Source organism: Ceratotherium simum, chromosome 24, assembly GCF_057802395.1.
Source record: "Ceratotherium simum simum isolate JZ-2026a chromosome 24, ASM5780239v1, whole genome shotgun sequence".
Classification (NCBI taxonomy): Eukaryota; Metazoa; Chordata; class Mammalia; order Perissodactyla; family Rhinocerotidae; genus Ceratotherium; species Ceratotherium simum.
Window position 1 is genome coordinate 44,123,608 of NC_141923.1, and position 14,408 is coordinate 44,138,015.

The 14,408-nt window shown below is 41.0% G+C and overlaps 1 protein-coding gene and 1 long non-coding RNA gene across 3 annotated transcripts in view; one reads left to right on the top strand and one right to left on the bottom strand.

Annotated features, from left to right (window-relative positions):
* The window catches only part of SLC35F4 (solute carrier family 35 member F4), a 248,266-nt gene extending 234,579 nt beyond the window's left edge, over positions 1-13,687 (top strand). The window contains exons 5-8 of the mRNA XM_087448449.1: positions 5,658-5,783; positions 7,706-7,898; positions 11,211-11,300; positions 13,446-13,687. Coding sequence (XP_087304575.1) covers positions 5,658-5,783; positions 7,706-7,898; positions 11,211-11,300; positions 13,446-13,687 — 651 coding nt within the window. The remainder of the gene's footprint in view (positions 1-5,657; positions 5,784-7,705; positions 7,899-11,210; positions 11,301-13,445) is intronic.
* The window catches only part of LOC147913944 (uncharacterized), a 37,112-nt gene continuing 34,773 nt past the window's right edge, over positions 12,070-14,408 (bottom strand). For both annotated transcript variants that reach the window (XR_015556179.1, XR_015556180.1), the window contains exon 3: positions 12,070-13,579. This is a non-coding gene — a long non-coding RNA (uncharacterized LOC147913944). The remainder of the gene's footprint in view (positions 13,580-14,408) is intronic.

The following is a 14,408-nucleotide window of genomic DNA, read 5'->3' on the forward strand; positions in this document are numbered from 1 at the left end:
GCAATGTTCCAGATGAATGTCAAGGTGTTATTTTAAAGATGCCCATAATCAGGCCATGGAATATGAGAAGCACCAAAACATAGTCAGCATTTTGCCTTTTGGCAGTATCAGCAATTCTTTTCCTCCTGAGACATATTGAGAACATGTATAATTAGGTCGTTTGAGAAATTAAAGGAGGGCAAATAGAATACTGACAACATAAATGCAGCTTTTATTGCCAACATCCACAAATAATCAAAAGCATAGTCTGTAGATGCCACCCTACTTGGACTACTGTTGTTGTTTTTTTTTTTCTGAGGAAGATCAGCCCTGAGCTAACATCCATGCCAATCCTCCTCTTTTTGCTGAGGAAGACTGGCCCTGGGCTAACATCCGTGCCCATTTTCCTCCACTTTATATGGGACACCGCCACAGCATGGCTTGACAAGTGGTGCGTCGGTGCGCGCCCAGGATCCGAACCCAACTCGCCAGCAGCGGGAGCGCGTGCACTTAACCGCTATGCCATGGGGCCGGCCCCAACTACTCTTTTTTTAAATAGTTAAAGGGTTGCTTTCAGTCATCATATTAAAATATATACTTCTGATTCATTCTAAGGCTTCAGTAGTTTAGAAACAGATCATTTGGATTACAATTTTCATTGCTTGACTCAAGAATGATCACACTTAAGATAAAATATATGGCCTTCCCTACTTCTATTTTTCATGTCAAAATAATACTGTGGACAGAATGAGAGATGCTTTAAGTTATAATATCAGTAAATATGAGTTTATCTGGAGTACTAGTTGGTCAGAATCAGCAATGCTTACATCAAAAATAATTATGTATTATGAATAACTTGTTAAAATATTTTGTTTCCTTGGAATATTTATTGAATTACAGATGAAAAGGTAATCCATTATACATTTACTTTTCTATTATGAAATAATTTCAACCAATTTGCAGGTAAACTTTGATGTGTTAAGAAACTCTTTCATGAGTAGTTGCTTATAGCTGACATATGGTCATCCCATGGAAATTAGTAAACTTCTTTGAAAGGTCGTATTTTTTTTTTAATTGCAAAGATGTTAGTAAGTGAGAACCCAACTCTTGTAGCTTTGAAGATGGATATTTTTCCATCTCCAAGATTCTGTCTTTTTTAGCTAGAGTTCTTAAATTCACAAGAACCAGAGAAATCACCTCCATTTAAAAAAATGTTCTCCTCAAAGAAAATGAGCCACTGGCTGGGGTATTTCCTCCATCGCTGGTATCTATTTCACGCCAATAAAAAGTAAATGTCAGACAAGAAAGTTAAAACCCTTTCTTTCAGATCCTGTCCCTCCCTTATTTTTCATACTATTAATTGAAATTTTTCTTTCATTTTAAAATTTCCTTGAACATACAGAGAAAATTGGTGGGTGGTGAGTAGTTAGCAGGCCCCAACTTTCTTAGCAGTTATAGGAAATGAATTCGTGTCGCTTCAGCTTGGCACCCACATATTTTCTAGCTGTAATTGGGTTCCTCTGCAGTTAACTTCCCAAATGTGGCTCTTTTGGAGACTTTCCGAGATCCACCAAGGACTGACTGGAGTATGTTGGTTACACTGACTCTTTCATTGCTTAAACTGTACTTCTCTGAATTCAAATTGGGCTCTAGAGCTCTCTAAATCAGGACACTGGAGCTGAGCTGCTACTGATTTGTGCCAATATTACATATTTAGATAAGATTCAAGATCATCTTTGTTTCCATCTTACCCTTGGTTGACATTTATGCAGTAACTGTTCCTTCACCTGCAGTGCAGAATATTCTATCCAGAACCTTCATGCTCCCTGGAGGAGGCAACAGAGGATGGGTAGTGGAACTCATCCCTTTCATTTCCCTCTTGGCAGAAGATGACTCATGAATACAGAGAAGAGAAAGCTGGGTTGTAATGGGTCTCCAATTTTATGCCCACGAGGAAGCCATAACCCCTGTAACAAGGTGCAGTCAATAGGCCTGCTTCATTCTCCACACACACTCTTTCGTCTTTCCTTCTGGGATTTCTTTCCCTCTTTTCCATCCTGGTCTCCCTTTGAGATCATTTTCAGATGGATTTTATTTATATAAAAATAGATGCGTGTGTGTGGCAGGGGGTGGGGGCAGGAATCTTTGTTTGAGGCTCTGCACCCCTTTGGTTTGACCTGTCCTAGGTCAAAGAAAATGCTTCTCCAGGCTTTATCTGTACAAACTAATTCTTTGAGAGGTGAAAGAAACCTAGCTGTCATGCAGGTTCACAGGTGGTATGAGGCACAGTGAGGTCACCTCTAGATCCCTCTTTGGGCTCTAGGTACAGACTCAAACAGCCTCACGGTCCCCCTCTGAATGGCCCTGAAAATTGATGCAGAGGCTTTCAGAGGGTGCTAAGCCTGCAGAGGAGGGCAGCTGGCTCAGGTGATGTCGCTCAAGTGGCATGCTGGGATAATGGGCTAAATAGATCCTCTTCCTCAGGGTACTCACCCCAGGTGGGCACACCATGATGTGAAAGGATCGAGAGGTTTACAAGTTAAAAAAGAGGCATTGGCAGTTTTATGGTCACTGTGGTTACTAACATTCTCACTCAGATCAGATTCAGGTAATGGTAGTAGTGGGTTTTCCATCTTATTTAGATACCTCTGGTTGGTTATGGGGTTGGAACTGAAATAGGTAGTGAGGAGAGCCACGTTTCTCCGAAGCCAAGCAGGTGGCACCACGTGATGGTGCACTTTCATCAGAAGAGACCCTCATGTGGATGCTAATGTGCTCAGAAGTATTTTTTGTGGTTGTCACCATGTGGATATACAAATACGAGCACTTCTGACACAATATTTAAGGCACAGGCTTCCTGCAAGCACATTTTCAGCGTCCTAAGCCCGAGAACAGTTATGTTTTTCTGTTGAGAAGGACAGACTATTAATCCTTCCTTGATGACTGATAAATTCGGAAAATGCATGTGACTCAGATCTGTGCTTAGGTTATCGTTCTCTGGAAATCTGAAGAGTATTTCCTCTGCAGTTAACCAATGGTACCAAGCACGGCCACCGTGGAATCATCTGAACGACCACTCCAAAGGAGCCTTCCACCCAACGTTTTCCTGCAGTTTCTAGATTAGCTGAGCTCCCTTCTCTTAGTTCCACTGTGTAGATAAGAAACATATTAAAAATTTCTTACAGCATGGCCCTAGAGAATGTTCTATCAGATGGTTGTGAAATTTAAATAAAAATGTGGAAAATAATTTATCTTCACCCCCAGGAAACCTATATAACCTATAAATTATTAACCTATAAATTACTGTTCATACCATAGAGAAGAATTTTTCTAACATCTCAAATATTCAGATTTTCAGGCTTTTAGAACTTAGCTAACAGCGTTGTCTGGCCTCCTGAAGTGAAAAATGCTTCTCTCCACGAAGGCAATTGAAAGAGACACTGGTGTAATTGATATGTCAATTTAAGTGGTCCAGGCTAATATTTTCACAAGCGCTTGAATATAAAATGTAATGGAGATCTTTAAGAAGCTCATCATGGTTATAAATTTTGAATTGCTATAAAATTATGTAATCTTTGTCCACATTCAATTCCTATCTTGAGAAAACTTACAATAGAAACATTGTGCATATATATTTTTACTAATGGATGACTCAGAAAAGGGAGAGTTCCCCACTGGGGTCATATCCTGGGGCTAATTGTATTAAAAGGTCATCATTTTCCAGATAGTATTTTTGTTTTTTGCCTTTTTCTTTTTGTATGGGCGGTTTGTTTTCATAATTCCCTAACCCTGGAATTATATATTATATACAATTCCCTAAACTCAGATATTATATATTACAGAATAATTTTAATAATTTTAAATATGAAACAGCACATCATCTTGAAGTTCGTTAGGATTAGCACTGTGTGCTATGAACCCTGTCTTGGAGAAACCTCCTGTTTATTTGACCAAGGAACTACAACTGTTGCTTGGCCAAAAGGAAACAAACATTAATTTAAATTTATTATCCTACAAGTCAGTCTCATGAGGGAAATCTGTTAGTGCACCTGAATACTTTCACCCATGAGCATTATGTAAACGCAAAAACAAATCAGAAAATGCCCGTGTCTAACGTGTCTTTTCATTTCTCTGAAATCAGACTGTCCAAAGAATTGTTGCAAATCCCTGGCTGAACTATAAATCCCCAAATCAAAGAAAATGATAACCCTCATGGAATTTCCAGGTCTAGATAACCCTCTCGCCATGTTTATTTATGAGTCTATTACTTCTTGTTTGGAAAATTTCTTTGACACCTCATGGTGTGTGTATTAAATTCCATTCCCTATAGTTTGAGGCAGACTCTAACTAGAACGCACGCCAGGCAGCTTTAGAGAATATGATATTCACTCAGCAGGAGAAACGCCTCCCGTCACGCAGCCGCCTGGATAAGGCTTTATGAAGACGGTTTTTCACTGTTGACATGTTAGCGTCTGTTCTCAAGTACTCCTGCTGCTTTTCATAAAAGACGCTTTAGTATGGAGCTGGCTCTGAAACCAACTGTGTGCTTGCTTTTGGGGGTCATTAACAAAAGAATTGCTTTAGCAGCATCTAAATTATGGGTGTCATCGTTATCACACTTTGCACCACCCTGGAGCAAGTCTACAGTTACATGTTAAAGATCTACAGTTTGTTGTCATAAATAATGCACCGATAATGGTCTAGAGGGCCAAAAAAAAATCACATATGTGAAAAAGGTATCTACAGAGGAATTGATTTACTTGGGAATACTCAGAACTGAAGCTTAACAAAATTAATGGCCATGTATGTTTAAATTTCCCACCAAGTTGCGTCTCAATTTTAAAGTCAGCGAGACTACTTCACAAGGAAATGATATGTCATTCCCTATTCCAGGGTTGTTATTTTACTGTTTACCCTACCTTTGAGAACCAGTTCAAGATAAAGGAACATGTAAACCAGCATTTCAGAAAGGGAGTGGACTCCTGTTTTGAATATACCAAAGATCATATCGATTTACAGTAAACCATTATGATTTCAATCAAATTATGAATATTTCAGTTATGCAGTTAATTGAATGAAATTATCTTCCTGTGGTTTAGTTTGCATGTAAACAAAAGGAAGAACTGGCCTCCATTTGACATCCAGTGACAGTGCAGACTCAGCTCCCACCTTATAAATCACTCAGAGATCATTCGCTTTCTTTTTGTTCTCATGGGCAGAAATCTACCCCTTACCTGCATCAATGTTATGTCTCCCTAGTCCAGCCCTGAGTATGTGGAGATCTTTAGAAACATGCACAGATCTAAAGAGCTGATTAAAATGTATGCTGAATTGTTTGAAGAAAGAGAATACAGTATAGATGAAAATGCGTTGAAGTGACTTCCTATTAAATTTACTTCACTAATACAGGTATTAATCTCTAGGAAGTCGAGATAAAAAATTCAGCTAAAATTACTAGCCTTTAATTAGAATGTGAGCAGCTTTCATATTCTCCACCTGAATGTCTCATGAGCAACTGATTTCTTGTTAATACCGATCCTCTCCACTTTTAAACAGTGATGTACAGGAGGTAATTGGGTTTGAGGAAGCATTTAACACCTCGCATGAAGTCTTCAGTTGCTTGCGCTAGGATATGGAGGTATCAATTTTTTTTTATTTCTTTGCATTCTCTTCCACAGATAGTTGCCGCAATAATGGCCATCACCGGCATCGTTATGATGGCGTATGCCGATAACTTCCACACGGATTCCATCGTGGGAGTGGCATTTGCAGTGGGCTCAGCCTCCACATCTGCATTATATAAGGTATGTCGTGCACTTTCTTATGTAGTCAACTGCCGTTCATAGCTTAGACTTAAGTAATAAATTAAGGAAGGACAAAGCAAATCTTGGCTAGATAAAAAATGAGATGGTTTAAATAATAATGAGTACTTGCTGTATGTTGGACACTTGCCAGAAATTTTCACCTGTGTTAACACACCCTTATGAGGCATAGGTAACCATCCCCACTTTCCAGATGAGGAAACGGAGGCTTTGAAAGATGAAGTAACTTGCCCAAGGTCATACAGCCAGGAAGTGATAGAGCCAGGATTTAAACTCTGACTGGCCAACCCCAAGCCCACGCGCCACGCCCCCACTCCTCCCAAACCTCAACCAGTTGTAGCAGGGGTTGAGGAGACCTCTCCTCTCTTGCTGTTTCTTTACTTGAACTACCTATGATAGTTATGATATCTAATAATGATAAAATATCATTTTAACTCCAATGAGGTGTTAAAAATAACAAGCTTTCACTTGAGAGCTGACCATTAGCCACACATTAACCCTGTGCCACAGGGGCTCATGTTATTAGCAAAATGAGGAGCCTCTTTTCCTCTCTGATGGATACTCTGTGTTTGCACTGTGTACTCGCTGTTCTTCCTCCACTGGAGCTGCTTGTCTTCAGTGAAAATTCCATTCAGAGTCACTGCCCTGCCTTCAGAAGCGAGGACTCAGAGAGCAGATCTAGATATTCCCCAAAGCTGCACTTTCCAGAGCCACGTCTCTGGAAGTAGCTGAAGGCCTGCTCCGCTTTCACCTCTCTTGCTGTCTGAATGAGAGCATTCTCTCTGAAAGGCAGAAAATGCCCTTTGCATCCCTCCTGGCTGCCTGTTCCGATTATTCACCAACACTGCAGCTCAGAGGGCATTGAGTCTATTTCCACATCAACATTTCCTGGCCCACTGATTCTGTGACAAGCTTGACAAGTATTCACTCAGTTGCCATTAGTGTCTAACTTGCCCCCAACTGAGACTCCACTGAGATGTCTGATGTGACCAAAGACTAGCACGTGTTCAAGTTCTCTTGGTTAAGTCTCTCAAGAGAAAAAATAATAAGTTCAGTTGAAATTAAAAGCAATACCTGGAATTGCTATGTGACTGGGCTGGCTATCTCACAGAGAGACTTCTCCTGACCATGTTACAGATGTATTCACTCTGGGAGTCGTAATATTTGCTGACATGCACAATATCACATGTGCACCATTGACAAGATCTGCTCTATTCTGCATTGTTCAAGGATTAAGATAGGAAACAGAGGGGCTAAAAAGTCAAGAAATATGGGCTAGAGACCCTATTCCTCTCCAGCCTGATGTGTGACTTTAGGTGAGCCATTCACATCTCCTTGCCATTTTCCTCTGTATGCAGATTTATAACCTAGAAATTTTTTTTTTAATCTGGAGAATAAACATAGAATTTGTGAAAATGTTTTGAGCTCAGAGAGAAAAGTGCTTATAAATCCAAGGCATCATTATTATTTCTCACAGCAACATAATGACAGGCTCTCTCTGTCCAATTTAGTTTTCAGTATCTGTCAAAATGAATCCCATGCTTGAAGGGAATAATTGATGGCATCTCAATCCTAGAAGATTTTTCTAGGCTTGTCTGTACTCTTACTTATCATTCACCCTATACCCATCACTGATGGTGGTGCTTAACACAGTGTACGGTAGGTACCCCAGCAGTTTTCAACACCATAAGGAATTCATTTTCTGGCATTTGCTGTCTCATATGAAGGCTATAGGGCTTTTTAATTCCTTATCTCAACAACCCATTAGGTGCCATGGCAATGGCAGGGTAAGAGAAATGGCGAATAAGCTCTGGGCCGGTGAGTTCACCATGTAGATGAATAGAACTCGCCTTTCTGACCTAGATCTCTGACTGTGTGGCTTAAGAGTCTCTTTCCCCTTCCAGGTTTTGTTTAAGATGTTTCTTGGAAGTGCCAACTTTGGAGAAGCAGCACACTTTGTCTCCACATTGGGTTTCTTCAATTTGATCTTCATCTCCTTCACCCCAGTCATCCTGTATTTCACCAAGGTGGAGCACTGGTCCTCATTTGCAGCTCTGCCATGGGGCTATCTCTGTGGGATGGCAGGGCTGTGGCTGAGTAAGTGGCCCCTGGTTTGCCTTCCATTCCCTATGTTACTTGATCTTTCCTAGGATGGTTAAATTATCATAGTAAGATTATTCCTTCGAGTACCTCTGTCCTCTATTTCCCAAACTTACTTAAGGTTGGTTAATGGTTAGAAGGTTCTTTGTAGGCTATTGCTTGATGAGGTCAGAGCTGTCCAACTGGCATGCCTCCGATGGGTTAGGGTGTGAGCTGGAGGCCCAGGCCACACCGATCACCACTGGTCTCCAAGCAGCCTTGTCCATTCTGCATGATGTGCTATATGATGTTATTGTGTTCCACATGCAGTGTGCCAGGCAGAGGGAGAGTGGATGGTGCATTCAAGGAACTCAAAGTGGATCAAAATGACTAGAGCACTGAGTGCAGGAGGAATGGGGAGGAAAGAAGAGATGACATTCAGGAAGAAAGCAGGTCATGAAGGGCCTGGAAAGCCATGTTGAGGGGGTTGCATTTAAAATCCACTCAATCTTTAAGCAGGGAGATGACAAGCTCACATCTGCATTTTAAGGAGCCCACTCTGGCTGTGTATGGAGTAGGGATTAGAGACAGGAAGCCCTCACCGAGCAAGAGAAGAAGCAGACTGAACTTGGTGGCCCTGCTAAGTAGGCTGTGCCTAGTCGATGACCAAGAAAGAGTCACATGGAGTCTTTTAAATATCCTCTCTCCAAAATCCCCATAACTCTGAGGCTGTCAGCTTCACCTGAGCAACCAGGGGGCTCCCACTTTCAAGCTATGTTGCTGCTGTCACTTGATGTGAGAGGACTTGAAGAATAACAAGCCTGCTCTTCTCTCACCAAGCAGTCAGACAACAGTCACCACCCAGTGATGCAGTGTCTCTACTCAGAATCCCATCATTTGCATTCTGCTCCTCTTTGCTCACACTCCCTAAGGACAGCCCCCCTGCCTGCTCCACATTTACCCACCTCACTCCACCTGCAGGACATCTGCCAACTCTCAGTTGACCTTCTTTACCAAGGTGACATAATCTGAAACATAATCAGAAGCAGCACTGCAATTCCTGAGAGAAAAAAATGCCCTTCTTTGCATTCCGATGTAGGCTTGGGTCATCTTTTTCTACTCTGGCCCAGGCCAGTGAGGAGAGGTCTTACACAAGACAAGAAACCTCCTCAAGAGGAGGATCAAACATTAATTCTTGGTCCTTTGAATTCTACTTTTGAAGGCCAAAAATATGTAGTTATGACCTTTCATAACCTCTGTGAAATTGAATAGAAATTAATAGCAGTGTTTAAGACTAAAACATCCTAATTAAAAGTGCCTAGATAATTTCTTGGCCAAAAACAATCTAACTGGGAACAATCATAACCAAAATCTCACTGACTCTTGGCCTCAACTGTGTACACGTGATCTCCAGCTTACTGCAGAGTAGCCCTCCACCAACATATGTCCTTTGGCACGTCTAATTCCTGCTCGTAAGCAAGCCTGCTCAGGCTGGGTGTCACCATGCTGGCTGGACCCTACAGTTCTCCACCAGCAGCATGGTCTCCACAAACCGCTGGGTGTAGTGCCCCCTGGCACTGGAACTGCTCCACCAGGCCCACCCCAGTGCACTATAGTCCTCCCTGTGCCAAAGCTGCTCTGTGACAAAATGAGGAGACGGCCTCGCTCCTGACCATGTCACATCCCCCTGGATTTTACAACCTTCAGTGCTCCTCCTGCAACTACAGCTTTTATCTGCTTAGGTTCATGTTGCCTCACTCCTTTTCTCAGGTTGGCCTGTCTTCCAGGGAGTGCCTTAGCCCAAATGCCGCTCGGCCCCATCCACTCAGCTGAGTCCCACTTAACCTCGGGCTGGGTCTCATGCTACAGATAACATATTGAACAATATATTCTTGTCCTTAGGTTGTCAAAAGAGCATGTAAGTACTCCATCCAAAGAACTAAGGAAAACCAGACAACGCATTTTGGTGAAGCCACCTGATTCTTGTTGAGTGAGAAGAGCTCAGTTCTCACCCAAACACCAACACTTTCATTCAATCTGCTTAAATATCCAGTTCAGCCAATAAAATGACAGTTGAGTTCAGCAGAGTCCGTGCTGTATTTAATAAATCCCTGATTTGTTAGAATGTGCCATATTTGACTCCCCAAGTCTGAGGAGAGAGTCAAGGTGTTGCAGTTTTCATTCCCACTGCAGCCCTGCCAGAAAGGAGGAGCAGCTATTAACTCAGAAGGCCCTCTGCCTTGATTGCCACTACTATTGTATGAAAATCATGAAGGAGCCCAAGTCTTGTGAAAGTCAAACACATTGTCTCTAACTTCCAAGCACAATGACTCCAGATAACTAAATTAGTGAACTTAATTAAAGCAAGAATTATAGATAACAATAGAAGAATAAACATTCTAGTCCTAATTAGAATGGTTCTAGAACCATGGTGGGTTCTATAGAGATATGGGCAACATGGTTAGTGATTTCCACAGAAATCCTCTGAATTGAGGACATTTTGTAGTCATTAACGCTCATGTCTCTAACCTCTAAAAACATTGGATTAACATCTATTAGTTCTATGTAAATATATCCAAATTCTATCTATAAAATCTATGTAATAATTGTTTTTCTTTTTGAAAACCTGTATTTTTGTAGAGGGTAGATGATTATTTTAACTAACTTTATATTTAACTAAAAACGTCCAAAGATATTAATTAAAGAGTATCAAGTTACACCTTCTGTTGGTTCTGTGGCCCTGCCCTCAGGTTATCTGTGCACCAATCAGGATGTGGGAAAGGTCCCTGGAGTTCACTGAGTTACATTGAACACACCTTTGTTTGCCCATATGATGCTCATGCAAGAGAGAGAGCATGAAATAGCACAGCCTGTCCAGCATAGGACAGATCTTCCTTTAGCCAGTAACACTAGAGCCTTTTAGGTATCCAGGAAAAGGGCATAATATAGCAAAGCAACAAAGAGATAAAGCCCCAAACTTCAATCAATTACCTGCTTTCAACCCCTGGCTGGCCCCAACCTACCTTTGCAGTACTAATAAGCAGTGTAGTGAACTGATGATTTCACTTCTTTGCATGTGCTCCGTACACCCATTGCCAGACAACTGGCAAGAGATCAGGCAGCCAGGGTGGCAGAGGAGGAAAAAAAGATTATGCCTAATTCAGATGCGATAACACATGAATCCATCTCCAGAATTAGAGGATTAATTGACCAAAGGTGCAGGCAGTTTAGAAGGCATGTTTAGCAAAGACACTGGTTCTTTTATGTTAAGAAGAAAAGAGCCTAATTTATAAATTCCTTCATCCTGTGTATCCTCCTTTTCTCTTACAGCCTTCAACATCCTGGTGAACGTCGGCGTGGTTCTGACATACCCAATCCTGATCTCCATTGGGACAGTGCTCAGCGTTCCTGGAAACGCAGGTATGGGTACAATATGACACGTGCACAGTGAGTTTCCTGCTTGTGTTTGTTTTACACTCTAAGTTGTTTCTTTGAGCAATTGTGATTTATGTCCCTTGCCTGGGAAGATGTTTTTAAATATCATGAAGGTGGCCGACAACAGAATAACTATGCAGCAGATTTAAAATTTGCAGCTACAAACACTGTTTTTACTGGGTCGTGCTTCTACAATTAAATACCAAATGTATCGTCTGGATTTCATGTAATCTCCCTGACAACCTAATTTTGTCGTATTTTTAGAGGAAGTCCCATGGAAACAAAAGGCATCCCAGCATAGGACTCTCAAGTAAACGTCACTAATGAAATTGTAGGAAATGTACAGGGTGTTGGATCTCCATCAGACTATCCATAGGGAGCTGAGGAAGCTTCTCCCAGGGGCACAGCAGATGGCCCTCTGGAACAGATATAGGAAAAAGCAATTTGACTCACTTCAGGGACAAAGGGAGAAGCTATTTTTCCAGGATAATCTTTCTAGTGAAACCTGTCAATGGAACAATTAATGAAAGTGATTGGGTACAATCTGGGTGACTGTACAGTCCTTCTAACTTTAAATTCTATGTTTCCAAGTCTTAGGGAGCCATCTTTCTTTGCCCAAGAACAATCAGCAAACGTTTATTGAGCACTTACTATGTGATCATAACTGTAGAAGAGACAGGAAAAAAATGGCATTATATATGAAGCTTTCACTGAATTTGGAAAACAAGACCAACATACATGAAATAACTTAAAACAGTACAAAGTAATTTATTAGTAAATGCCAAATTGTATGAGACAGACTCCAAGCACTATAAGATATTCAGAGGAAAGGAACATCAGAGAGGAGTGGAGTTGTCAAGGAAATTCATTCATTCATCCATGGATTCATTCATTCAATGCCATCAATTCATTCATTCAGTGCCATCAATTTCTGGCACTTAATGTATGCCAGGAACTGTGCTAACATTGTTGATAGATCCCGAATAACACAGTCCCTGCCCTCAGGATCATGTAGCAGACAGAGGGAGACAAAAGGAATTCAGTCATTACAATGTAGAGAGAGAAGTGCTTTGGTAGAGGTCTGTACCGAGTGCTCTGAGAGCACACAGGAGGGGCATTGAAGGAGGCTTCCTGCAAGATGCCTAAAGGCAGAGATCTAATGGAGGGTTCCACTGGATGACATGGAGGAAAGGGCATTCCATGCAAAAAGAGCAGCATGTGTATGACCAACAATTCCCCTGCTAGGTACATACCCCAAAAAGCTGAAAACAGGCACTCAAAAATATACTTGTACAAGAATGTGCATAGCAGCCCTATTCATAATGGCCAAAAGGTGGAAACACCCAAATGTCCATCAACAGATGAATGGACAAACATACTGTAATGCATACAAAGGGATATTATTTAGCCACAAAAAGGAATGAAGTACTAATACGTGCTACATCATGGATGAACTTTGAAAACATTACGCTAACGGGAGAAGTCAAACACAAAAGGTCATACATCATGTGATTCCATTTAGATAAAATATCCAAAATAGGTAAAGCCATAGAAACAAACAGCAGATTGGTGGTTGCAAAGGGACTGGGAAGTGAAGGTCAGGGGCTGCTTAATGGATGTGGGGTTTTATTTTGAAGTGATGGAGATGTTTTGGAACCAGATAGAGGTGGCGGTTGTACAACATTATGAATGTACTAACTGCCAATAAATTCACTTTTAAATGGTTAATTTTAAATTATATGAATTTCATCTCAATTAAAAATTTTTTAAAGAACAGCATGTGCAAAGACCTAGACATTCACAAGCTTGGCTCATTTGAAAAATCTTCAGTGGTCCAATGAAACTGGAGAAGGGTGAATGTACACAGAGGAAAAGTCTCAAGAAATAGAACTGCAGAAGTAATTAAATCAGATCACATGAGCCTTGAAGGATAAGTATGATTAAGACAGAAGGAATGGGAAGTAAATGAAGGGAACAACATAGGGAATGGTATAGAAAAAGGAAGATGAGCTTGAAAGAACAAGGTAGACTTTTAGAAATCTCTAAAAGTAGCACTGACTTTGGTCATTTGTTTTCAAAGAAGCTTAGAAACAGCCACAGACTGTGACTGACTTGATATTTCTTCCCCAGCTGTGGATCTCCTGAAGCAGGAGGTGATATTCAGTGTGGTCCGCCTGGCCGCTACCATCGTCATCTGCCTTGGGTTTCTGCTGATGCTGTTGCCTGAGGAATGGGATGAAATTACCCTGAGATTCATCAACAGCCTGAAGGAAAAGAAGAATGAGGAGCATGTGGATGACATCACAGATTCCAGTGCACACCTGCGAAGCAGGAGCAGGGCCAATGGGACGGTGTCTATACCACTGGCTTAAAGAGGGACACATTTTGAATGCACGTGTATGTATATTCTGTGAATATAACAAAATTTCTCATTACCTGTACACTCAAATGACAGTATTAACTCTGAATTTGGATGTCATATGTGAAATAATGCCAACAATAAAAGTTTACATTTATATGCTTATCAAGGAACTGGTGTAAATAACCATAATAAATTTTTTTATTAAAACATATTCATCTTTGTTCTGTTTCTTCTGTTTTGGGGATTTCCCCCGTAATTCACCAAATTTCCTGAAAACATGTTAAATTATCGACTTGTCACTACCTTTTTCTCAGCTGGTGTGGAGACCTTCTCATTCCATCAGAGAATGTTGCATAAGAGGAAAAGACAAGAAAAGGATACACCCTTTATATATATTTAAGTCCAACAAGAGCCTTAAATTTGAAAGCTGGAGAGTATCAACAGAGCATCTTCTTATGCAAGACCTACACTAGGAACAACGAAGACGTGAAGATATAGAAGACCCCATCTGTATGTGCAATGTGCAAGAGTAGTACAGAGCCTACAAGAGTTTACAAATATCTCTAATATGAGGTAGACACTTGAAAATGGCACAGTGGCTATAGAGAGGACACCTGTTACTAGCCATCTCTAAAGTCCCTCATCACCAAGTTCTTTGAAAGAGTTGTTTATATTTGCTGTCACTTCTTCAACTCCTGTTCACTCTTCAGCCCACTGCAATCCACCTTTTG